The sequence below is a fragment of the Hyperoodon ampullatus genome (assembly GCF_949752795.1).
Source record: "Hyperoodon ampullatus genome assembly, chromosome: 5".
Classification (NCBI taxonomy): domain Eukaryota; kingdom Metazoa; phylum Chordata; class Mammalia; order Artiodactyla; family Ziphiidae; genus Hyperoodon; species Hyperoodon ampullatus.
In genome coordinates this window covers 15,403,786-15,431,274 of record NC_136918.1, presented here as the reverse complement: position 1 = coordinate 15,431,274, position 27,489 = coordinate 15,403,786, and the positions used below count along the sequence as shown (strand labels likewise).

Genomic DNA, 27,489 nt, shown 5'->3' with positions numbered 1-27,489 from the left:
GTGGTGCACGGGCTTAGTTTCTCCTCGGCATGTGGGATCTTCCCGGACCACGGCTCAAATCTGTGTCCCCTGCACTGGCAGGCGGATTCTTAACCACTGTGCCACCAGGGAAGTCCCATTAACAAAAGGTATTCTTAATCACTCCTCTCCAAAGTACAAAATATTGGCAATAAAAACTTATGAAGTCTCAACTAAACCCTAATAAGTCTGTAAAACACTGTTCTTTCTGGGTTTCTTGGTAGCCAGTTACCCTCTTCAGAGATTATCCTGTTCTCCCCCTTCCTTCTTACCTTATTTCATTGCCTGTTAGAATCTCTATGACTGATGTCTCAAGGTGAGAAATACTTAAAGCCAAATTAAACATTTTCAGGTTTTTAAACATCTTTGCTTAAAAGTTGATGGGAGACGGGTGGTTAAATACTGACTGGAGAGACTGTAAATTTCAACGCTGGATGATACTGTGATCGTCTCCCACCCTCAGTTCATTCCCCCTCAAGGTTACTTCCTTTGGCTCCTTGAAGAGTTTAGCACCTGGCTCTCCAAATGCAGTCATTCTCTCCCAAACTACCATTGTTATAATAGCTGATTTTAATATTCATTGCAAGGCACCATTCCAATATCCAGCCCTCTCAGTTGCTTTCTTCCAATCCTCCTGCTTTCCACCCTGCTTAGGCCACTCACTCCCATGGTCACACCTACTAGTCTGCTAGGGATGCCATGACAAAATACCACAGAATAGGTGACTTAATCAACAGAAATATGTTTTCTCACATCGATGGAAGCTAGAAGTCCAAGATCAAGATGTTGGCAGGCTTGGTTTCTCCTGAGAACTCTCTCCTTGGCTTGCAGATGGCTGTCCTCTTGCTGTGTCCTCCTATGTCTCTGTGCACAGGCACGTCTGGTATCTCTCTGTGTGTTCAAATTTCTTCTTCTTACAAGAACACCCATCAGATTGGATTAGGGCCCACTCTACCAGCCTTGTTCTAACTAAGGCCCTCTCGGTAAATATAGTCACATTCTGAGGTTATGTGGCATCAACATATGAATTTCAGGGGAGCAAAATTCAGCCCAAAATATATCTCTAGACTGTCTCCACCAATTACTGAAACATCTTAATCTCTAATTCCAGCATCCCTTCTTCCCAATCACTGCCTTCTATCTTTCCAGGTCTTTTTTGTTTCCATTTTTTTATTGAAGTATAGTTGATTTATAATGTTGTGTTAATTTCTGCTGTATAGAAAAGTGATTCAGTTTTTTATATATATATATACATATATATATTCTTTTTTTATATTCTTTTCCATTATGGTTTATCACAGGATGCTGAATATAGTTCTCTGTGCTATACAGTAGGACCTTGTAGCTTATCCATTCCATATGTAATAGCTTACATCTGCATCTTTCCAGCTCTTTATCTCTCTGCTACTCAAAACCAGTCATTCTTCAACCACACTGGGACACACAGTCTACAAATCCACCCCCTTTTTTACTGTTCCTCATATTCTTTCATGTCCTTACTTCCCTCCTTCTTCCTTCCACAGTCCATCACGATAATCACTCTCTTATATATATTCTTGATTCCTTTGTCCCCTCCTCTCTCTTTATGATACTTGCCTGGCAAACTCCCAATCCTGGTTGATTCCAGCTTTCTTACTACTCTCTGCCCACACCTCTGCAGTTGAACTGCACTGGGAAAAGCACTTGACCCTGCTGCCTAGTCTCACTATAAATTCATGACCTCAAGAGGACCCTCAGTGCCTGCCAGCATCTGCCACATCTCTCTAGACGTTTCACCATCCTGCTTTCCTAGGCAACTGTTTCACACCTTCTCCTCTCCCTCCAAACCTGTAACACCCTCTCTCCGTCTTCATTCTCAGCTGATAAGCCTGCTTCTGGTTTTACTGAGAAAGCAGAAGCAATCAGAAGTTCCCACACCTCCAATTCCTTATGCTCTGTCTTCCTTTTTTTTACTAACACAGAGCTGCCCAGGCTGCTAGCTCAGGCCAGCTCCTCTATCTGTGCACACACTCCCACTGCTTCCCATTTACTCAAGAACACAGCTCTAGCAATTCTCCCCAGTTTCTCTCTTCCACTCCCCTCCCCTCCCCAACCCTCAACAAGAATATTCCCATCAGTATAGGAATGTGCTATAATTTTTTCCTTTAAACTTTTTCCCTGGACTCCCACTTTCCCTCCAGCTAAACTCTCCAAAAGTGTTACCTCTTCTCTCTGTTTCCAATTCCTCTTTTATCATTCTCTCACGAACCCATTCCAGTTGGACTCATGTCTGTCCCACCACTAAAGGTCCTCTTATCAAGCTCATTGATGACCTCCACACTGCTAAGTCCAATAGCCATTTCTCAGTCCTCCCACATTACTCACTCTATAGGCAGCCTTAACTCTAATTGATCACTTCTTTCTCAACTAGGAACTCGACTTCCAGGATAAGCTCTTGGTTCTTCTAACTCACTGGCCACTTCTCAGTCTCCTTTGCTGACTCCCCGTCTTGTTCCCAAACTCAATTCACTGGACTTCCCAGGACCTAGTCCTTGGGTCTCTTTCCTAACTACACTCATTCGTGCATAGTGTTTCATGTCTTCCAATACCATGTATACACTGACAGCTCTCACACACTCCATCCCAGACCTCTTACCTGAACTTCATATTTGTGTATCCAACAGCCTAATTGGCATCTCCACTTGGATTTCTTTTTCTTTTTTTTTTTTTTTGCGGTACGCAAGCCTCTCACTGTTGTGGCCTCTCCCATTGTGGAGCACAGGCTCTGGACACGCAGGCTCAGCGACCAAGGCTCACGGGTCCAGCCGTTCCGCAGCATGTGGGATCTTCCCGGACCGGGGCACGAACCCATGTCCCCTGCATCGGCAGGCGGACTCTCAACCACTGCGCCACCAGGGAAGCCCCAAGTAACTCAATTTTTAAAAAAATATAAGTATAATACAATTTAAAAGTATTCATATAAAAATAAGTTTTTATTCTCTTGAATTAAAAGCAGTTATGTTATGGAGTGTTAATACTTTCTGGAGGATAATACAAATTAAATATAAATACTTCTAGGGTTAAGATTTTCAGGGTTCATGATACAAAACTCTTGAGTACTGAGATGAATAAATAAGCAGACTTTACTTCTGATCTCTGTACCATTTGGACCATTATGTTCCTATAACTGCTTTTTTATTATTAATGACAGCTCCCATTTACTGCCTGCTCCTTCTCTATCACCTGATACCGTGTTTTGCACACATAATCCTGTTAACCCACACATTAGCTTTGTGGGGAAGGTACTGTTTTTTAATCCCCATTTCACAACTTAGGAAGTTGAGACTTGAGAAAGTTAAGTCAAGCAGGGTTCTGAGGTTACCAGCAGAAAGTGGCAATGAGGTCAGGCAACCCTTGAATTCTTTTGTTTTGTTTTGTTTCAGTTTTGGCTGTGGCATGCAGCTTCCGGGACTTAGTTCCCAACCAGGGACTGAACCCGGGCCCTCGGTAGTGAAATCACAGAGTCCTAACCACTGGAATGCCAGGAAATTCCCAACCCTTGAATTCTTTTTTTTTTTAAATTAATTTTTATTGGAGTATAGTTGCTTTCCAACCCTTGAATTCTTTACACCACTGTCTACGTTATCTTTAACATGTTAGTGCCAAGATTGCTTCCCACAATCCTCTCCTTACGTCATCAGAACTACAGGGATCTGTGGCTCTTTAAATTTAGGGCAATAATTTGGAAGGGAGTAGAGAATGGACTTGAGGACACGGGGAGGAGGAAGGGTAAGCTAGGACGAAGTGAGAGGGTGGCAGGGACATATATACACTACCAAATGTAAAATAACTAGTGGGAAGCAGCCGCATAGCACAGGGAGATCAGCTTGGTGCTCTGTGACCACCTAGAGGGGTGGGATAGGGTGGGAGGGAGGCGCAAGAAGGAGGAGATATGGGGATACATGTATACATATAGCTGATTCACTCTGTTATACAGCAGAAACTAACACACCATTGTGAAGCAATTATACTCCAATAAAGATGTTTAAAAAATAATACTAATTTGGAAGGGAGAATTCCTAAATTCACTTCAAGCTTATTACTCATATAGCCTTAATCAAATTACCCAAGTTCTTTTACCTCTTTTTCCTAGGCAGTAAGAGATATGAATTTATTCCTGTTATTATTTTATTGCGAGGTAGAGGTAATAGATGTGAACTCTTTAGAGGAAAGCTGTACCAGTCTTATAACAATAAACTCATCAACTGTGATGTCTTGTTTTCCTAACTCACCAGTCTTTCCCTTTCTTTGTCCTTTTTGTGCCCCCTGCAGTTTAAACAGTGCTTGGTGAATAGTGAGCATACAATAAAGAACACTGAATAAAAGACAGATACATAAAGTCAGAATATTTGAGCAAACCGCACATCCGGTGCCAGTAGAAGATCCCTTGGTAGTTTTCTCTTTAACCCCCCTGTCCACTGTGGGGTGAAATTTGCCAGACTCCATTCCAACCGCCCCCCTCCAACTTCCTTCTGCAAACATGCCCAGGATTCAGTCTTGAGTGCTCTAATCCAGAGGAAAATGACTTATTTTAAAAAGCAGTAAAAACACCACATTCCTTTGGCACAGGATGAAGACCAGCTCAGCTTTTCAGCCGTTGATCTTTGTCTATTGTTCTCCAAACAGTAAACCACTATTTCCACACCGACAGATTGCAGGCTGCAGTTGTGTCTGAGTCCTGGACTCCTCATGAATATGAACTGAAGGGCTCTGACCCAGAAAGTGGTAGGTAATCTCGGGGAGGGGGCAGGGGGGAGACAGGTAAGGAAAAAAAAACAGGCTTGATGTAATTCTACACTCTTGAAATCTCCTGCAGGTTCTGAGCAGGGTAACATGGGGTCTTGGAAATGTGGAAGCTGCCTGAGTAGTCTGCTGATTCCTCTTGCACTTTGGAGTATAATTGTAAACATATTATTGTATTTCCCCAATGGGCAAGCTTCCTATGCATCCAGCAATAAACTCACCAACTACGTCTGGTATTTTGAAGGAATCTGTTTCTCAGGTATTATGGTAAGTGTGACTTTGGAGACTTGGGATTGCAGAAGGGGGAGTTTTTACTAAGCATTAACTTGTTCCTAGTGAAAATGATGAATCATGGAAAAATCATTCTTCTAATCCTTGGTTTGGGTTTGGAAGATGGATGGGGGTAAAGAGGCAGGTAGTCCATGAGGACTTGGAGGGTAGCTTTGTTTTCAGTAAGCTGCTTATTTATGTAGCTCCAGCAATGCAGGAAATTAGTCCTAATGAAAGTTGGTGGGACACTGGCCTATAGAAATATTATATCCTCATGAAAGCTGTGTGTCAACTTATGCTATTTAATCTCCAGTGGCCTTGCTTCTTCCTAGAACGGATTTTCTGTCTGTACTCAGGATTTCTCTAGCTTGGAGTGGTATTAAGACAGTGGGAAAAGCAGAGATTTGAAGATTCAGACAAACTTGAGTTCCAGGCTAAGCTCTGTCATTTGTGTCATGGGACCTTAAAGCAAATTACTCAATGTCTTTGGGTGGGTGTTTTTGAAAACTAAATCAAAGTATCCACAGTAAGAATCCATGGATGTTTATCTGATGACTTTGTGCTCTTTAAAAACAAACTGATAGTAAATCATGTTGGCAACTCAGAGGAAAAGAAGTTTTTCCTGATCATATCATTTCTAAAAAAAACCCACACTGTGCACTGCAAGCTTTCTATACCAACAAGAATGCAAAAAAAAAAAAAAATCCATTATAATCTATCTCTACATCTTGGTGGGTGTTTAATTATTATAATATTTGAATAAATATGTTGGAAAGCAGTTTCATTTATTTGTTATTTTGCACGTTAAATTAATAAACTTTGAAATATTAATACACAGTGCTACTGAAGGTGCTATGTGCTAGGTACATAATGACGGTTGGTGGTGGTACTATGAATAAATGCAAGCCTTTGGGAGAAATTTTTCATATGATATATTAAGATCCATGAAATGCTTATGTCTTTTGACTTGGTAATCCTAAATCTGAGCATTCATTCTGAGGAAATAATCCAAAATAAGAGAAGAAATTTATACATAGATGTTGGTGGCAGCGTTATTTATAATAGCAAAAAACTAGAAGCATTCTAGCATAGACATGGCAAAATAGATTATAGTCCATTCACCTTATAAAGGATGAAAATTGTAGTTATGAACATGTAGCAACATGGAAAACACATGTTATTTTATATTAAGTGAAAAAAGATATAACAAAATTGTGAATACATTATGATTGAAATTATGTAAAATATACACATGTGGGAGGACATACTTAAAAACATGTGAGAGTAGTGGTATTTGGGGTAATTTTCCTCCATTATTCTTGAGCCCTCTGTATTGCAGCTATATTTTATAACAAAAAGAGAAAGAAGTTTCTCTTTAAACACAGGCTATGCCTGTGTTTCTCCTTTGGCACAGGACTCTAGGGTCTAGGTCTAATTATTTCTAACAATATTGTAATGAAGCTGGTTACTGCACCTGGTTTATTGTGGCTTATCTTGTCATTGTTTCTCTCAATATATAATTGTAATAAGTGGAAGATTTGCAAGACATTACTAAAGTTAAACCAGAATCTCTTTAAAATTGTATTAATTAATGGTGTTGAAAGGAGGAGAATGTAGGACTGTTTGCTTATATTCCATGTAAAATTTTAAACTGTAAAAAGAACCTATTCTCTATTTTTCACTGTCTAGGAATTCTTTTTTTTTTTTTATTAGTTTCTGCTTTATAACAAAGTGAATCAGTCATACATATACATCTGTTCCCACATCCCTTCCCTCATGCATCTCCCTCCCTCCCACCCTCCCCATAGGAATTCTTGAAAAATATTCTTTCAAGATCAAATCCTTTTTGGAGAAAGGAGAGGAATATAGATAAATAATTAAATGGATAGATAAATAAATGACGGCTGAAGGAATTTGGAAACTGGAAATATTCACTACAAGGAATAAAATAACAATGAACTCAACTACAAGATTCAGTACTGAAGAGTACAAGGAAAGGATAGGTGGAGAATTTGCCAGAAGCAATTCACGGTCCACACCTGCCCAAACCAAGGACTATAATCTTGGGTTGAACAAAAAGATAGTTCGGGTTTTTCTGTACCTGAACGAACTTTTTGGCCAACCCAATCGTAAAGAAATCCATGTTCTTTCCGGAACTTGAGCCCTTTGTCTAACATACCAAGAAAGGGAAGTAGAATACACTGAATTCTCCCAATTTGTTGGCTTCATACAGACAAAACCCACTGGAAAATCTGAATCTAAGATGATCTGAATACTCGGGGAAATTGAATTTACTTTACTTTGGATTAAGAGATTTAGGTTCAGAGTAACCATACCTTCCACCTGCATTCCCAGAGGGCAGTAAGTAGAAAGAGGCTGGCAAATGGCAACGTCTGGTGAATGGTTTTCCTTTGTCCTCCACAAGTGAGTCAGTGAGAAGTGTATGTTTGCTGTAGAGGGTGGTATTCTCATGTCCATACCATTTACCCCTCCTTAATCATTAGCTTTTGATAACTGATAACTATAATAACAGCTAACATTTATCAATCACATGTTATGAATCAAGCACACTATTCAAAATTTTACATGCAATAGCTCATAACAACCCAAAGAGGTGAGTTCTCAGCACCATTTTATAGGAAAGGACTCTGGAGTTCATACAGTTATTAAGTGGCAGAACTGGGATTTGAACCCAGAGCTATCTGATCCCAGAGTCTATGCTCTGAAGCACTGTGCTCTGATTATGAGCATGAATGCAAACTAGTATTCTATTTCTGATATTTTTTTCTCTTCCCTACTATAGATGCTTATAGTAGCAGCAATTCTTCTTGTACTGGAGAATGATAACAACTATAAATGTTGCCAGAGTGAAAACTGCAGCAAAAAATACATGGTAAGAACAATAGTATTTTGAGGATGGTTGAGTGTGCTCTGGCTTTCTTTCCTCTCACTTGGAAATGTGAAAATATTGACACTTTTGTACCCTCTCCATCGTCCTTTCAGTTCAGAGCCCAAGAGTTTCCTCCAAATATTATCTATTTTGTCTACAGTTTTCCTCCACTTTTGTTCTGCTGATATTCTTCTAGCAATTCAAGATTTAAAGATACATGAAATTAGAAAATAATATTACCTTTTCCAAACTGGGTTTCTGTGAGTCTATTTTTTCCCTTATCAACTTTATTGAAGACTAATTTACATATAATAAATGCCATCCATTAAAAGTGTAAAATTCCATGAGTTTTGACAGTTAACTCCACCCATGAAACTACCATCATAGTCAAGATATGGAACATTTTCATCACCCCCAAAAGATAATCGTTGATCTCTTTTTGTCATTATAGATTAGTTTGTATTTTATATAAATAGAGTCATACAGTATTGGTCTTCTGTATCTGGCTTCTTTCACACAGCATTAGATTTATCTCAGAGTTGGGTATATATGATGGACATTTTTAAAGCTAGAACTTTAAAGATAATTAAAATAGAGTCAAGGGCTTCCCTGGTGGCGCAGTGGTTGAGAATCCGCCTGCCGATGCAAGGGACACGGGTTCGTGCCCCGGTCCGGGAAGATCCCACGTGCCGTGGAGCGGCTGGGCCCGTGAGCCATGGCCGCTGAGCCTGCGTGTCAGGAGCCTGTGCTCCGCAGCGGGAGGGGCCACAGCAGTGAGAGGCCCGTGTATTGCAAAAAAAAAAAAAAAAAAGAGTCAAGAGAGAACAACACAACCACAGTTTCTAAGCCTATACTCAACACATAGGCACTGGGTTCCTGTATTTCCACCATCATCCACCTCCCCCTCCTCATGTCATCATCATTTATTCATATTTGCATAGCACTTCATAGTTTGTTCACATTTACCCAGTGAATTATATCATTGCTACTCCTGCTTTATAGATGAGTCACCTGTGACTCAAAGAGAATATGATTCATTAACTAGAAGGAGCTTTGCCAAAGGTCTGGGAGGCATTCTTTGCAGCAGTGGTTCCGCATGTTGTCTGCACATTTTAGTGATCTGGGAGCTTGGCCTTAGAATCCCACCCCCAGAGACTCTGACTTAGTTGGTCTGAGGTGCAATTACATTTAAATATGCAGCCAAGATGGTATGGCTTACTTTCTTTGACTGTTGCTTTTGGAAGATTAAATTAGTTGTTTAATTGTGCCCCTAGTGGGGAAGAATTAGAAGACCAAAATACTCTCCCTCTGTGTGTGTGTGTGTGTGTGTGTGTGTGTGTGAGTCTACTTTCTTAACCAATTGAATCAAACATTCCCCAGTAACTGTTGGTATTATACTACAGAAAAGCTTTCAAAATGGTCTAGGTGAAGCAATGGATTCAGGTAAATTTTAACCTATGTACTCAGGGAATTTCTAGAAAAGAAATGTTTGTACCATTAAGTATCTAATAAAAATCCATGTGTTCAATTTGCCTTAACTCATTATTAGCATCTCCAGCACAAATGTGTGCTAGGAATAGTGTAGAGTCTGGACACTGTCTTATAATCAACATTGGATGAGATGACTGGCATCTCAGTGGGAAGAGCAGGAGGAAGGGAGAGAGGATCCCTGGATTTTCTGCTTGGTTCTTTCAAAGTAAGCTCTAGGATAGGGGTCCTAACTGATATGCCCCCAGATGCCGAATACCTGATGGCAGTGAAATATGTAGACATTAGAGCAAATTTTCTATTTAAGGAAGAGAGGGAGCTGCTACTCAGGTCCAGCCAATTGCTACCACTACAATATTGGGCAATAATTCTCAATTTTCAATAGGAAGTAGAAATATGGAGTTTCAAGTAAAACTTCACAATTATAAAATGTTGGCAATTAATTCTCATTTAAACTAAATAAAACACATCTTGCAGGCCAAATTTGAGTCTGCACCAGTTTGTAACTTCTGAAGCTCTAGAATGGAAATTTAGGTCATCTAAGATTCATCTTGTAGAGGAGAAAAAAAGTTTCCTCAACCCTCTTTGGGTCCCTGGTTGGGTCTGAAAATTAATCTGATGACAGGTTAACATGAGAAAAGCATACAAATTTTATTGAATTTTTACATGTAATACATGTGCGATTTCACAAGAGAATGAGGACCCGAAGATGTGACTAGAGCAGGAAGCATCTAAACTTTTTAGATAAAGAAATAATAACTGTGAAGAATTGACAAGACAGAGAGATTTGGGTTAGGGATAGAAAAACGTGAAGAAGTAACTAGGAAGATAAGGTTTAGTTAAACAACATTTGTTTATACAGAGTTCTTGGCCCCAAATTTTAGTCTCTGGTAATAAGAATGTCTTCCTTCCTCCTGGTACAGGGAGGGTATCTTTCACCTGGGAGTTTTATGACCTGTTTCAGGGAAGAAGGGTGAGAAGGTGGGGGAGGTCAGAGTGAACTTCCTGCCTCTGCCATTTCCTCAAACCCCTTCAGCTTAAGATATTAATATGCCAAGGTGCTGTATTTTGGGGTAGTGTGTCTTGAACCCCATCATTCTTCTGTCTGAAACTTCCCTCAAGAAGTTTCACAGTCCAGAAACTGAAGGAGTAGATTGTCCCATAACCCAATGAACCAGTCCCTCAGCCCTGGACATTTGTATGAAAACAAACAAACAAACAAACAAACACAAGTTAATGGTTAGAACAAACTATAAACTCAGTTTTTGAGTCTAGAGGGCAGCCAGTTGAGAAGATTTCTAGATGTTGGAACTCTAAGCATCTTCAGATGGAGTGAGAACAGGAAAAGGTAGTCTGACACTTCCCTGGTTCATAGTTTGAATGTCTCTGGAGATGTCATCAGGTGTTCTGGTGAACTCTCTGAGAGACCTACACAGCGACAGGCACAAAGATTGTCTAGTATGAGCTATGGCAGTACTTTCTCTGAAGTTTATATCAAGTTGTCCAGCTTTAGCTTTGTCCAGTTTTGGGAAAAGGGCAGTTTTAGTTCTCAATGATTCCAAATCAGAAGGATGGGTGAAAAACTGGAAACATTAATTTGGGGAATTGTAGCCAGATATTGGAGAAAAGTAAAAGAATTTAGGACTCAGTCCAGTGTATAGGTAGATAACAAAAACTCAAAGACAATGAATAGGACTAGAATCTGGTATCCATGAGGGTGTGTTATGACTTTCCAATGAAACATATTTTTTTCTCTACAGTCACCCTCATTTCTATCAGAAATAACCAAAGTAAGACTAATTTGTTTGTGAAATAAATCTAGTCTCATTAAACTTGGCCTGATTATTTACATAAGTACAGCAAGAATAGTGATAACCATATAGGCTCTTTTAATGTCTACTTTGCTGGAACTTTTCATAAAGAAGCTCAGATCAGACTTTTAAAATCCTCTCCAGGCTAAGAAGACAAGCCAAGAACTTGCCATCAGACTTTATATAAAATTCCTATAGATTTGGGTTAATTTCTCTCTTTAGGTCCCCCAAATATCCTGAGATTTCTGGGCCTGCCAGGAAGTGACTTTCACCTGGTAAAGCTGCTGGAAACCCTGTAAACAAGGTACCAGGCCACTTTTTCCAAGGAACTTCATTGGCTCCATAAAGTCAACCTTAGATCCTTAAAGTTGTCTGCTCATATCTGATTCTATAAACATTCACAAATATGACATTCTAGTCAAAGCCTTGGTAATATAACCAATGTTTCCAACTGCGTCCTTTTGCAAGGAGAACAGATTTTTATTGAACTTATGCAAATAATTATATTGCCATAAACCTAAGAATAACCACTAAGGGTTTTCAAATTTTGGAGGGATCAGGTAGGGAGAAAAAGTAATTGTTTCATCTTTGTTCATAAAGGTATGCTTTACAAAATTGCTCTAAGTCATAGATAGCTGAAGAGAAAAAACAGTTTTCTTAAATATGGAAAGCAAAACATTAAGGAACCAGCAAAGTTTTAAAGAGAAAGTAATAAAGAATTTTAACTCATCAATTTATTCAGTCCCATGTAATTAATTTTTCTTCTGCTTGGTTTTGTGTTAGCCATTTTATGAATCCATCAGTTTCTCCATTAGAGTTTTGGAAATTTTTACTCAGTTCAGTGATATGATCTTAACGTTATCAGAAACCTATACTTGTTAGAGTTCTTTCCATGAATCACCTTGAAGACAAGCACTTTTGCAAAAGCATCAGAGTAAAACAATAACTCTCTGTAAGTGACAAAAGACTTTAAAATGGCCATGGTTAAACATCTGATGAGAGTTTATTATAATGCAAAAGACAATAAAATTTGGTTATTTCTGAGACATAAGACATTTTAAGATAATAACTAGAATTATGACTGATAATGTTATACCAGGATATAGATTTATAGGAATGCCATATAATTTCTGGAACACTTATATAATAACATGTACCCATACAAATATAGCCTAAAAAGGTTAAAAAAATCACTTCTTATTTGACAAAGCTTCCCATGTAATTTAACACATCAAGTGAACCTAATTAGTTTGGTATCTCTCTCTCTCTCTTAAAAGACAGAGAACAAATTACTGAGATATTCCAGGGGCCCTCTGGAAAATCCCAAAGTTAGTTTAAGGTCAAGAAGACTTCATTTAGAATTTAATTTGGGGGAAAATTTGTCAAAAATATCAAATAGGATCATGTCACTGTGAAACAATACGTAGTGATCCATTTAACTCAAGTTAAACAATTTCAAAGGTAAATACAGAAAGTTACATAGTTGTAAAAAAAAAAACTTGACACTTTAAGTAGAGAAGACTCAGTTGTCTTAAGTAATCAAAGATGTGGGAAAAACAAACAATTCCCTAAAGTCCAGGGAATTATTTTGATAAAACACAAAATCTTTGCTTTTTGGGTAGATTACCCAAAAGGTTAAAAGCCTTTCATGATTTCTTATCAAGAGGAGACCAATAGTCCAATAAAATGTGTCCTTTTAGGGGTGATAAGACCCAATTCTAGTTTTACATCAGTGTACTTTTTTAAAAAAACATCTTTATTGGAGTATAATTGCTTTACAATGGTGTGTTAGTTTCTGCTTTATAACAAAGTGAATCAGCTATACATATACATATATCCCCGTATCTCCTCCCTCTTGCGTCTCCCTCCCACACTCCCTATCACACCCCTCTAGGTGGACACAAAGCACCAAGCTGATCTCCCTGTGCTATGCAGCTGCTTCCCACTAGGTATCTATTTTACATTTGGTAGTGTATATGTCCCTGCCACTCTCTCACTTCGTCCCAGCTTACCCTTCCCCCTCCCTATGTCAAGTCCATTCTCTACATCTGCATTTTTATTCCTGCCCTGCCCCTAGGTTCTTCAGAACTTTTTTTTTTTTTTTTTAGATTCCATATATATGTGTTAGCATATGGTATTTGTCTTTCTCTTTCTGACTTACTTCACTCTGCATCAGTGTACTTTTGATATTAAGGCCAACTTGACCACATAAGATTTCCTCTCTCTCTTTTCTCAGCTCTCTATATTCATTCAATTTGTCCTTTTTTTCTCTTTCTGAACAAACAACATTTTTACTTCAGGACAAAATTACTGTTTTCCCTTAACAAAAACACATCTCCATAATTCATACCTTTAACCAAAAGCACATTGTACTTTTCTTGCATACAGAGTCATTCCCTTATTACTTCCAGTAGCTTTAATTATATATATTAGAATTCTTAACTCTTAGAAATTTTAATTTCTAGTGAAAACTAAGAAGCAAGCAATTGTGAACTGTCTGTTACATATGAACATTCTGTTGATTGGAAAATTTATGAAGATATTATTTCATAATTTCTGGAAGTATACATTTCCTCATAGTACAATTTTTCAGTGTGGCACAAGACATGTTTACTAACAAATTCAAATATCTTTAGTTCCTCTGTGACAGGAAGAAAAAAGTAGGTAAAGTTATGTTCAGTAATTAATGTTTTAGTATTTTATATTATTCAGAAATGATCTAGATATCCAATGAATTTCTATCACTTAACTTAGTATAAATTTAAGGTTTCAACTTACCAAAAAGATTTTAGAAGCTTTTTTTCTTTTGCTGTATTTCTCACCTGTGACTCATTAATTTTTTAACTGGAAGTTTGTACTTTTTAATCTCCCTCATCTGTTTGGTGAGAAAGTTATTTTAAATTAGACATATTTTATAAAACATAATTATTGTTGAAAAGTTCATTTATAAACTTTTATCACACATTTATTTAATTCACTTGTTCTTAATTACGTTTAGATTACTCATGAACATTTTATGAGACACTAGACAAGGTTAGCTGTTATCTTGTTATTTTTCTGGTTGACAAACGTCATAACATATATATATATATATATATATTAAACAAGCATAAATGTCATAGAAACAAAGAATCTAAAAATTAAACATACAGCTTCTCTCTTTTTTAACTACTGTGCTTGGCAGACATTAAACAATGTATTTTTAATGTATGTTTTATTTTTAGATTGAATTTATGGTTTTTATCATCTTAAACATCTAGTAGAGATAATATGTTTTTTTCACTAGTAAACCTAGGTAGAAAAAAATTGTATGACTGCATTATATTTAATGCTGACAACTCTAAAGTTATGCCTTTTTTTTCAACAATTTAAAAACTAGCTTTATTTACCAAAGATTATTCCAGATCATGTGAATGAAGCTTTGAATTAGTTTTTATATTTCTGAGAGTTTTAGGAATACTTAAGTTATGTGAGTGCTCATTTATATTTACACTAATTTGAATAGAACTCCTTTGAGAGATTTGATAAATTAATTTGGTGATAACATTGGGAGGTAGGAAAATATCTCATATCTATAACATACATATATTGACACAAATAAACATATAGACAGATGCAAACAGAGATCTTATAGCTTTGGTTTTAAAATTTTAACCATGTGTCAGGTACATTAATACAAAACTCATTAGTTTATAGAGAATCCAAATTGGGAGACAGAACAAATTATGGTTTTCCATCCATATGGCTAAAACTTTTTACTGATATTTGTGGAGATGACTTTTTTTTTTTTTTTTTTTTTTTTAGTTTCTGCTTTATAACAAAGTGAATCAGTCATACATATACATCTGTTCCCACATCCCCTCCCTCATGCATCTCCCTCCCTCCCACCCTCCCCATCCCACCCCTCCAGGCGGTCACAAAGCACCGTGTGGAGATGACTTTTAAGATTTGTATCTGTCCTTGACAAGTAAACTTATGGAGGCTGTGGACTAGATTTTGAGTAAGGAAGCTTTTATAGTTTTTTTTTTTTTTCAAAGCCTCTTTTCCTTTTTTTCCCCTCACTCTCAGGTGGTTGTGAACAGTGTTTTAGCTATCTCCTGGGATGTTTACATTTCAAAAACATTGTAAGAGTTACATCTCTGAGGGACAGAGAAAAGATATAGGTTTTCTCTTAGATGGAGTTTTAGGACATATCTTTCTATTATCAGAAATCTAGGGTAATCACTACTTAAAATTTTTCATCTTTTTCTTGAATACAGGACAGTTCTGTTTCCAACATCCTGATCTTTTACAATATCTGCCAACATTTTGTGTTAATATCAATAGAAGAGGTTTGGGGATTGGTAAGGTTTAGTGGACTTTTGCTTTTACAGCTGCATTTATGGTTTTGTGAAGCTTCAATTCATAAGACAAGGACAGCTGTATTTTAATTCCTCAAAGAACTGGTTTGCAGCCTGAATGATATCAAGGGGCTGACCTGCCTATCCAACTACATTATCTTCAAGTTGCTTCCTTATATCAGGTGGAAGATTTCCAACTAAGATGGAAATGGAAAGATTTCTATGTTCTAGATTTAGAGCTGTGTGTCTTTGGAATGTTTTCATAAATCATTCCACAAAGCCTTCGCGTGTTTTCTTTTCCTGTGAGTACAGAGCTCCATTTCTGCTTAGGAGAGGAGGACTTCACAAAAAATGTTCCTATCAAAAAAAAGTTTCAAATATTTAAACCAAAGGTATACTTTATCAAGTGACTCAAAGCCAATACTTAACCATGGATGAAGAGGTGTCCCCAAAGAGGGTGCAAGAGATGCAGCCTCCTGAAGATCCAAAACCACTTCCAGAGATAATTGTTGGGCTGCACTCTACAGGCCTACAAGGCCTGTGTTTGTCCAGCTTCAAGACTAAAGAAAGAGCCTGGAGTCAACAACAGAGACATCAATGGTTTAAGGGATGGGGGAGCTTATGCGTCTGAAACAAGGTCCTGGAGCGATACCCCACTGTGTGCAGCGGATGGAGGGCAGGATGTGGTGGCAGTCTTTGCTCGAGGGGGGTGAGGGGTAGATTGCCAACCATAGGGGGAATTATGTCAGGTTGGCTCATCAGTTTCCAGGGAAACCAGCAGAGGGGCAAGCCCTTCACTGCCCCTTTGATAAGAACAGTCTTTAAGTGGGGCCTGGGGCATGTACGTAGGAAAGTCAGTCTTGAGAGTAACTTGTAGGTGAAGCAGGCACTGGTGAGCAGGGGATGCACAGAGAGCAAGAAAGCAACCATCTTGAGTGGCCTGACCATACAGTAGCCAAAAGAAAGGAAACTTGGACAACCCCTCCGCAGAACTGGTAACAGCCAGGAGGATGCTAGCCACAAATGGGGCGCAACTACATTTCTGTACAGCCATGCCGGGGAGGCTTGCCATCTGACAGTTGGCCGCCTGCAGAAGCAAGAACTGACACTTGCATGCCCTGATGGGCAGAAAGCCAAGCCAAAATCTCAGGACACAAAGCAAGAGACAAACAGGAAGGCAATAGCCGTCCCTGGGAGGGAAAAGATCAATAACCAGTGGGTACCCCGAAACCAAATTGGAATCAGAGTCACAATCTCAAGAACTAATTCTTGCAAATGTTTTTCTCCTGCCAATCTGAATTGGGAAAGGAAAGGACCCTTATCATCTTCACCCGACTGGTCCCCCAAGGCAGAGGTTGAAGAGATAACTTGCCAAGAATTCTTCTGCCAGCTTTTGTCAGAGGTCTAGGATCTCTGACTGCAGCTTCCAGATTGAGCAAGGTGCTCCCCAGGAGATGGCGCCCCACGGTGGGTCCCAGAAATGTAGGGGAGAAAAAAGTTTTCCTGAACCTTTCTAGGGTCCCTAACTGCGTCTGAAAATTAACCTGACAAAGACAGATTGAGAAACACATACACATTTTATTGAATTTTTCCATGTACACAGGAGTCTTCACAAAAGAATGAAGACCCGAAGACGCAACCAGAGCAGGAAGTTTCCACACCTTTTAGACAAAGAAACAACAATAAATTTGTAAAGAATTGGCAAGTCAGAGGGGTTTGGACTAGGAGTACTAAATGGTGAAGAAGTAACTAGGAAGGTAAGGTTTAGCTTAACAAGGTTTGTTTATACAGATTTCTTGGCCCCAAATTTCCAGTCTCTGGTAGTAAGAATGTTTTCCTTCCTCCAGGTGCAGGGAGGGTATGTTTCACATGGGAGTTTTATGACCTGTTTCAGGGAAGAAGGGTGAGAAGGTGGGGGAAGTCAGAGTGAACTTCCTGCCTCTGCCATTTCCACAAACTCCTTCGGCTTAAGATATTCATATGCCAAGATGCCATGTTTTGGAGCAGCATGACCTGAACCCCATGAATTTCTTGGCTGCTATCCATTCCTCTGTGGTGTCGCATCTTCTGCCAACATTCTGTGGGTTGTTATCCCTGGAAAACAAATACTGGCCAAATAAGGGCACTTGAAATAGTAGATAATATTTTGATTATGCTTTTCACTTTTCAAATAATTTTTATATGCATTGTATCCTTTAATTTTTGAAACAGCCCTATTATGTAGGCGCTGTAACCATCTACATCATCTACATTTTACGGACAATGACACTGTGACTCAGAGAGATTCTTATTCCCACTTTATTTTGAGGCTTACTTCGATTGTGCAAATGTATCCACTCATTAGATTGTAATTTACACATGTATATATATATATATATATATATATATTATGCTATGGTTGTAAATTCACCAAATGAAGAAAATCTTCACTGATCTTTCCAGCAAACTGCTTAAGGCCATTTGGTAAATAAGGAGCTCAATCTTTTGAAAACGTCCTTCCTTTTTCAAAGATGACATTGGAGAATAGGTAAATATTTTTTACAAAGTATAACTAACAGAAATCTACTGTAAAAAAAACCTATTTATCTCATCCCATGACAAGGCAAAACTCTATTAACAATCAATATGAAAATATAACTTGAAAGAGCTTTCTATCAAATATGAAGTTGCCAATGAGATTACTAGTATCAAGTAGGAAAAGAGCATAATTGTTCTTTCCTTCTTTGTGTGTGTGTTTTTTTTTTTTTTTTTGCGGTACGTGGGCCTCTCACCATTGTGGCCTCTCCCATTGAGGAGCACAGGCTCTGGACGTGCAGGCTCAGCGGCCATGGCTCACGGGCCCGGCCGCTCCGCGGCACGTGGGATCTTCCCGGACCGGGGCACGAACCTGTGTCCCCTGCACCAGCAGGCGGACTCTCAACCCCTGCGCCACCAGGGAAGCCCCCCTTCTTTGTGTTTTTAAAATACTTTTTTTCTGATTTTCCATAATGATCATGTATTGATGTTACATTTACAAAATAACTCCAAGCAAAGAAATATAATTTGATATAAACTTTGTTCCAAAAATTGCAGGTTTTTTGTTCTTTCCCTGGTCTCAGCTTTTGAATTTATCAACTGGCTACTGCATGCTTCTGTTTGTTCATCCTACTCTCACTTGAAATCAACATTTTTTAAACTAAATTAAATTTTCTCCCAAACAATACTGCTTTTCTTGGCATCCCTATTTCTGTCTCCTTTTCACTCAAGTCCCAAACTCTGGAATTTTTTTCAGCCCATCTCCAGCTACTCACTTCCTCCTCAATGTCTTTTTGTCCAGTGCGTGTCTTTGTTGCCACAACTTGACAATTTCTCCACATGGAATTCTTATTTAGGGGCTCTCTCACTTCTGGTTGGTATGCCACCACTGCCGAAGTAATTTTCCAAAATCATTTATTGGTTCATGTCACTTCCTTGCTCAAAAATTAATTCCATGACTTGTTAGAAAAACAGCTATTCCAGGTCTAAGGCAGCATAAATTCAAACTGATCTTGGGACATCTTGTGCCAGGAAGCAAGGAAGTGTTCAAAGAATGATAGGGGTATGTTGAAGGGTACAGGAATTGACTTGAAGGGATGTTCCCACTGGTCATATTTGAACCATTTGAGCATCGAAAGGAATAATAACAATTATAAGTTATAACATAATGAATTAGAAAATCCGTGCATCCACAATAATACAGAAAGAGAGGGGCAGAGGAGAGAAACGGGACATAGAAGTTCTTCTGTGCAGAAAAATGATAACTTACAAATGCAGGAGAAATGAAAAATTAGAAAAGCAGTACATTACAACCGCTTATTGTGATAATCGGTGATCAGTGAACATGAGGATCATCAGTAGATGCTAAATCCATCTGTTGAAATGTCTTTAGGGAACAAGATATGACACTGTCTCAAAATATTACCTCACAAATTACTTCCTAATTGCAAAGTAGAAAATGTAAATTTGTAGATCTGAAGGACAACACTTTAACCAAGAGATCAAATTTAGCATCATCAGTAGCAGTGAGAGGCCCATAATGTACCCACGCCAATCACATGTTCTTGCCAAAGTGTTTAATCCAAGTCCAATTGTGAGGAAACAATTGAGAAAGCTCTGAATGTGGGACTTTCTACAAGACAACTGGCTGGGATTCTTTGAAAACAATTTAATATCCTGAAAGAAAAAAGGCAGCAAGACTAGTGTAGATTAAAGGAAACTAAAGAGATGTAACCTTGTGCATAAACCTTCATTGGATCCTGTACAAAAAAGGAGAAACAATTGCAGAATAATAGAATATCTTTATTCTTGGGACATAAGTGCTGGTGTGTTTAGGGGTGAGATATCCCAATGTCTGCAACATACTTTCAAATGGTTAAGTAACAAAAATGTAAATAAATATATGTGTTTGTCAATGAACATATACATACCGAGAGAGAGGGAGAGAGAGCAAGCAAAAATGGTAAAATAGTCACAAAAGTTGAGTCTAAGAAAAAGGTACTATACTTTCAACTTTTTTGTAGATTTGAAAAAAATTTTTAATAAAAGGCTGTGGGAGAAAAATCCACTTACCCTGAAGGATGAAGTCCAGTCTCCTTGATCCAGCATCCAAGGCCACCTTCTGCCTGGATCTCCCAAGTTACACTCACGTTATAAGTGATATAAGGGCTGGATTGTGGCTTATCAGCCCTGCTTTCTCAGTTTTAGCACCATGCCAAGCTTCTCCCCTCTACTCATCTGTAGGAATCCCTTTTAGATCAGATCAATCTACTTAGTCTCACAACTTAGCTTGTATGGATCTGTCAGTGAACATTGCTCATTCTTTCTACTCAAATGAAAATACCCTCCTCCTCATCAATCCCATGCTCACTTGAGTATAAACATGACCATCTAGGCTATCACATGATATTTCCCCACATATTCCTGTGTGCGAACATATTCAAATATCATCTTCATAAGAGAAAAACAAGGATCGTAGCTTTTGATTCTTAGAGAACCCACCCTACCTAGAAAATAATATGTCTTCAATAAAGAAGTATAGATTGATTGATCACATCCTTTCATTGCATTTATGTATGAGTTGATCATTATTTTGATATCAAAGCTCCAGAAAAAAAGGGGAGAAATTTAGTAAATTAACTAATTTTCTCTATGGAATGCCAAAGAAAAAAATCATTTAAAAACTTATTTTTAAGATCAAGTGGGTTTGGATTAAATGTTTCCTTTTTTTCTGTGGACATTTGTTATTACACAGGCTGCGGTAGGCTTGGATGACTAGGGGAAGTTACCTATCTGATCACTTATTCACAATATCCCCTTGTCTCATTCTATGGTGCTAACCTCCTTCTATGTTTAATTTAGACACTGCTGTCGATGATCTTTTCTGCCCTTGGAATTGCTTTCTCTGGATACTGCCTGGTCATATCTGCTTTGGGCCTTCTTCAGGGCCCTTACTGCCGCACCCTTGATGGCTGGGAGTACGCCTTTGAAGGCACTGCAGGACGGTAAGGAATAATTCCCTGATTTGGGAGGAGGTCTAAAAGTCAGAAACACCTGGCTTCATGCCCATACTCATTTTCCATGATCACTTGGCAGTTCTGTGTGTCTACCTTAGTCCAGAATGTTTCTAATAGTTTACTAATGTCCAGACCAATTTGTTCCTACACAGAACTCTGTTTAGATCTTTTTTTTTTTTGGTACGCGGGCCTCTCACTGTTGAGCCTCCGGATGCGCAGGCTCAGCGGCCATGGCTCACGGGCCCAGCCGCTCTGTGGCATGTGGGATCTTCCCGGACCGGGACACGAACCCGTGTACCCTGCATCGGCAGGCGGACTCTCAACCACTGTGCCACCAGGGAAGCCCCTGTTTAGATCTTTTTTTCTCCAGTCTTTTAATGTCACATGCATTCACTATTTTAAGGCTGTCGTGGACATTTCCGAATGAAAGGCATGTTTCTGCCATACTGCAGAACAGGGCTTCGTCGTTATTGGGGTCTGGCAATTGCTGGAGCTTGGGGCTTGGGTGGCTCTGGGAAGTGAGTCTTGTTTTGTGGCCAGGTTGGACATGGAGTCTGTTACAGATGTGAAAGGGCTTGGCTGGGAGAGAATCACAGTGCCCTTGGATGGTGCCATCTGGAGCTATACCATTAGGGGCCACACGGAGGTAGAACCAGGCAAGGTGAGCACCCAAGTGAGATCCAGGGACATGAGTAGGCGCAGGAGTTTGTGGAAGGAGCCAAGAGCTTATCGAGCATGTACTGAAGAAGAGTCCAAGGGGTAGCCTTGCTCCGAAGGCTGGTAGTGCAGTCAAGTGTTGAGGGACCCAGTCCTGGATCACAGAATGCCTCACACTGGCATTGTGCTGGCTCAGGGCCCTACCAGCTCGGGAGGGAGCAGGGCCCAGACAGAGATACAAGAAGATCTGCGCAATCTCTCCCTGTCTTGTACTGCACAGACAATTCCAATGGAATAAAATGAGGGAGTGTCAGTACCATTCCCTGGGGAAGTTGCACTTTCTTCTCAAATCCCCATGGCTGGCTCTATTGTTCAAAGCCCACATCCATTTGAGGTTTTACCTGCTCACCTCAGCCTGCACAGCACAACTGCTCCTGTGCCCATAGCTGCCTTTATTCTAATGTGTCCACGAGGTGCCCCATGCTGTGAGCAGAGCTCTCCCTCAGGTCAGGAGAACCTAGAAAATTACTCCAGGTCTTTCTGAACACTTGGAGGAGACACTCCTTTGGGATTGAAAGGGCTCAGGAAAGGGGACCCTAATGTAGAAAGTGCCACTGGGTACAAAGAGTGGTTCTTTATGCCACCATCCCCTGAACTTTTCCCCACCCCCAAAACAAGTAAGCCTCCAATTTCAATGCAGGAATCTCAGGCTGCCCACATGCCTCTTCATTCCTCCTTTAAAGTTGCCCTTGATATTTGTATTCACCCGATTCCAGCTCTATAAAAGTGTTTAGAGGTGAAAAATTGGAGGCCATGAAGGGAAACTAAGTTTCTGGGCCCCTAAAGAAGTTTCCAAGGCTTGGTGAATGCAAGGTGGAACAGCTGTTAATGTTGAACACATCAGCTGAAAGTTGCCCAAATCACCTCTTCATGTGTACATTTATTCAACAAATATTTATTAAGCACGTACTATGTCCCTGTCTTGGATTAGGTGCTAGACAATCAAAGATAAATTACACAGGTTCACTTCCCTCTAGAAACTCACGCATATCTGACAGAACATTCTGCTGAGATGGAAGCCTTGGAATGAACATTGCCCTTAGAGCACAGAGCTTCAGTGCTTGTAGATCTGGGTTGAAGTCTCCCGTCTCCTACTTACAAACTGTATGGCCTTAGACAAATATCTGGATATCTCTGAGCCTCCGTAAACTGAGACAATAATCATTCCTACCTCACAGAACTGAAAATTAAACAGAAGTAAAGCACAGCTTAGATTTAATAAATTCTCGACATGCCAGATTTTATTATTAAAATCATTACCTTGCATAACCTTCTATACCACATGATGGTCTTCCATCTGCCAAGTGGACAGCAAGTTCAGCCATTAAGTTCAGCCACTGGCATGGTGACCAGCGAGCATCCTGAATCAGTTTCATTCAACAAGCATTTGTTGATCTTTGCAATGCCCCCAGGCACTGCCTTAGGCCTTAGACATGGCCATTTAGACATGCATAAATCACAACAGTGTTCTCACAGTACACTGTGAAGTGAGGAACTAGATATACAGATATAGCTATAGATAGAATTATAACATAACAAAGTACCTGTTGTGTTAGAACGGTGTATGGAAATTGTGGAGAGAATGAGTATCAGGGCAAATTTCTCTATTCCTTCCAGACCCTGATAGTGCACTTATGACTCATTCCGTTTATACAAGAAGAATAAATAGCACTGTATCCTAGGAGAAAAAGAGAAGTCCTGCAAGGCCTCTTGCTTTAAAGTGTTGGATGATCTGTGCAGAGTATACACTGGGAACAGTCTAGAGTAAGGATCTTGAAGGGATTAGCTTCCCTGGTGTCTGAGACTGAGTTAGGAGTAGGAGTGTGTATGAAGTGGGTCTAGGGACATGATAACAGGAAATTACATCTGTATTGTGCTTTATAGGTTCCAAAGCATTTTTACATACATCTCATCAAATATTCACAATAACCCTAGGGTTAGATATTTTATACCCATTGTCCAGATCAAAGAGGTAAAATCCCTGGCCCAAGATCCTACAGATCCAGGAGTTCTGACTCCATATTCAGTGTTTACCCCTTGAGACCTAAGGTCCATGAACAATACCAAGAAATTCTCAGAGTGCCTCTGAATGTCCCAGAGCATAGAGAAAGGGAAGAAAGAGAGTTAAGGACCACTTGGCTGGCACCAGGGTTGCTCGAATTGCTGTTTTGAAAAAAGGCATCTTGCTATCAACAAGATATTTACAAACAGCTCTGCCCTGTAACTGGGCTTCATTGTTTTTGTTGCGGGGATTTTTTTTTTTTTTTTTGAGGAAACCAGTTTTTAATTTCAATTTAGTTCAACAAAGAGAGTGTCACTCTTGGAGAAATGCTAATGGCCATAGCTGACCTGGAAGTGGGCAAAAGACAGGATAATTCAGCACGGTTTTAAGACTATCTTAAACGTGGAGGTGGTTTAATTCTCAAAATCCTGTGCTACGCTAGACTGATTGAACCATTCAGTCTTTTGCTTTTCCACCTCATAATGTCAATCTTTTTAAGAGCTGCAGAACACACAGTGGACCCCAGACCAACAGCATCAACATCACCTGGGAACATAGAAACCCAAAGTCTCCACCCCATCCAGACCTTCTGAATCTGAAACTCTAGGCTGAGACCCAGCAATCTGCATTTTCACAAGCTTTCCAGATAATCTTGATGTATGCTCAAATTTGAGAACCATTGTTCTAAAAGGCTTTGGGACAGAATCTAAGAATAATAGCATCATTTCTCTTTGCTCTTTTACTAACCGTGTGATTTTATATCCAGTGCTAGCTCAGCCCTGTCCCTGACAGCCTAGGCTAACTTTGGACTCCTAGGAAATGGGCAAATCTCTACCTCTCTTGGTATTGACATGTGTGGCCTTTCATTGCTGTTGAACTCTTCAGTATGCATCTTGCCTTCTAAGTGAATTAGAATTGTCTGAGGCAGGCACCATGTTCATAATAAGCATAGCCCTGTGCTATGCATACTATGTGTTCAATTATGTATCTGAATAATTTTATATATTCATTCACATTTAATAATATTGTTCTTTAATCATATATCAGTATCTTAATTTCCCAAACATATGAAACTTGTAGCCTTCTTCCTTGGACCAAGTCTTTAGGCTTGGCCATGCATCATGTTGACCATTTCCTTCCTCTCTCTCAGTTTCCTTACAGATTCTAGCATATGGATTCAGTGCCTGGAACCAGCACATGTAGTGGAGTGGAACATCATCTTATTTTCTATTCTCATAGCTCTCAGTGGTCTTCAAGTGATTGTCTGCCTCATCAGAGTAGTCATTCAGTTGTCCAGGATACTGTGTGGAACCTATTCAGTCATCATCCAGGTAACAGAACCCCACTGGCACCTGTACCTCTTCCATTTTACCCCCACTGTCCAGGACTCAATGGATCTTGTTAGAAGGATTTTAGAATTCCATCATTTTCTTTCCATTCCTACTGCCGTCATGTTTACTCAACCTCTAATACCTCAATTTTTTCTAATATTCCAATGTGTCTGTTGGCTTATCTAAATGGATTGAATCGGTGGAATAACTATAAAATCATATTCCGTGTTGTATGGTGAAAACACCACAGGTGTTTTATTTATTTATTTATTTATTTTGCGGTATGCGGACCTCTCACTGCTGTGGCCTCTCCTGTTGCGGAGCACAGGCTCCGGATGCGCAGGCTCAGCGGCCATGGCTCACAGGCCCAGCCGCTCTGCGGCATGTGGGATCCTCCTGGTCCAGGGCTTGAACCCGTGTCCCCTGTATCGGCAGGCAGACTCCCAACCACTGCGCCACCAGGGAAGCCCACCACAGGTGTTTTAAATGAGCAATGTTCTATGTAGAAATAACTCAAAGCTCAAAGAAATGTTACCATTTATTGAGAATGTCCCTGTTCATAAAATAGTCGAAGGCTCACAACCTAATCCCAGTGATATAATTTCTCTTTTGAATGCTGCTACATTCAAATAATCCTTCTTTATATTGAGTCATTAGTGAGTGGTTTTGAAGAAGAGAAATACGTCTTTATCCTGTTGAAACTACTTCTGCTTCATCTGCTAAAATATTAACGTTAATTTAATTATGGTGGAAACTGCTAAACCTATCCAGCAAGTCCAGGGTAAAGAGAAATCACGAATGAGACATCTTGTATCTTGTTTAACAACATGTAATGTATAATACCTTTCCTAGTAGTTTCAAATAGATATTTTCCTATTCTATCATGTTTTGCATATAAACTATAAGTTTAAGTTGCTACTTGGATTATGGATTATTAATCAAGTCAAGTTTACTCACTTTGTTTCTCTTTCTTTCTTTCTTTCTTTTTTTTTTATAGCCTGGAATCATTTGAATAAGAACAACAATGTTTTTCTTTCTCAAGATATGGTCATCTACCTGTGTCAATTGTTTGGACTTGAGGGCCATATTCAGATGATGGCTTTTTTCTCCAGTTGGTGTTTATTGTCCTCATTGGAAGTGCCTTCCATTTAGAATTTTTTTCTAAGCTGTATGTGTCAGGATCTTCAGAAATGTTCATACCCTTTGATCAAATAAATCCAATTTCTATAGCCTATACTATGAAAATAAATAAGAATATAAAATAAAGCTTTATGCAACTACATATATTTGAAAATTATTTAATATTCTGGAAAATTAGAAATACCCAGAAAGTCTAACTTTAGGGGAAGGATTAAATAAAATATGGTACATTAGTTGTAATATTATGTAAAATGATGATTTAAAGATTATGAGTAGTACTATGTGAAAAAGCAGTTTACAAATTTATGTTTACAGTATAAGCATAACTATCCAAAACAAACAAAACAAAACCAAATAACCAAAGTACAGGATAAAAACTAAATCTAGATGGATTTACACAAAAATGTCAGCTGTGGTTGATTTGGGTCATAGGTGACCCTTCCTACTTGTCTATATTTTCCAAGTTTTTTTTATTATGTTTTACTATTAAAATACTTTTTGGGGGGACTTCCCTGGTGGCGCAGTGGTTGAGAATCTGCCTGCTAATGCAGGGGACACGGGTTCGAGCCCTGGTCTGGGAGGATCCCACATGTCGCGGAACAACTAGGCCCGTGAGCCACAAGTACTGAGCCTGCGTGTCTGGAGCCTGTGCTCCACAACAAGAGAGGCCGTGACAGTGAGAGGCCCACGCACCGCGATGAAGAGTGGCCCCCACTTGCCACAACTAGAGAAAGCCCTCGCACAGAAACGAAGACCCAACACAGCAAAAATAAAATAAATAAATTAATAGAACTCCTATCCCCAACAACAACAAAAAAAACCCTTTTTTAAAAAAAACATATTTTTACTATTAAAAGGTTTGCTATTTTTCCAACCTTTAAAGGAATACACTTTTTCCAAATGTTTTCCAACATTGACCATCTGTAAACATCACAGAATAACACTTCAATCAATGTTCAGTGGGGAAAGCAGTGAGATAGATAAGCCACAAAATGTTGTACACAAATTTATATAATCTAATTGAGCTCTTGGCATTATTTTTTTATTTTTATTTTTTTAACATCTTTATTTGCGTATAATTGCTTTACAATGGTGTGTTAATTTCTGCTTTATAACAAAGTGTATCAGTTATACATATACGTATGTTCCCATATCTCTTCCCTCTTGCG

The 27,489-nt window shown here is 39.1% G+C and overlaps 1 protein-coding gene across 1 annotated transcript; it reads left to right on the top strand.

Annotated features, from left to right (window-relative positions):
- Window positions 1-4,890: 4,890 nt before the first annotated feature.
- Window positions 4,891-26,320, top strand: TM4SF18 (transmembrane 4 L six family member 18; the record flags this gene model as incomplete). Its single annotated transcript, XM_079704436.1, has 5 exons — window positions 4,891-5,067; window positions 7,874-7,963; window positions 20,976-21,118; window positions 25,000-25,180; window positions 26,178-26,320. The coding sequence occupies 5 exons, from the start codon at window positions 4,891-4,893 to the stop codon at window positions 26,190-26,192; spliced, it is 606 nt and encodes a 201-aa protein (XP_079560562.1). The 3' UTR covers window positions 26,193-26,320.
- Window positions 26,321-27,489: the final 1,169 nt, after the last annotated feature.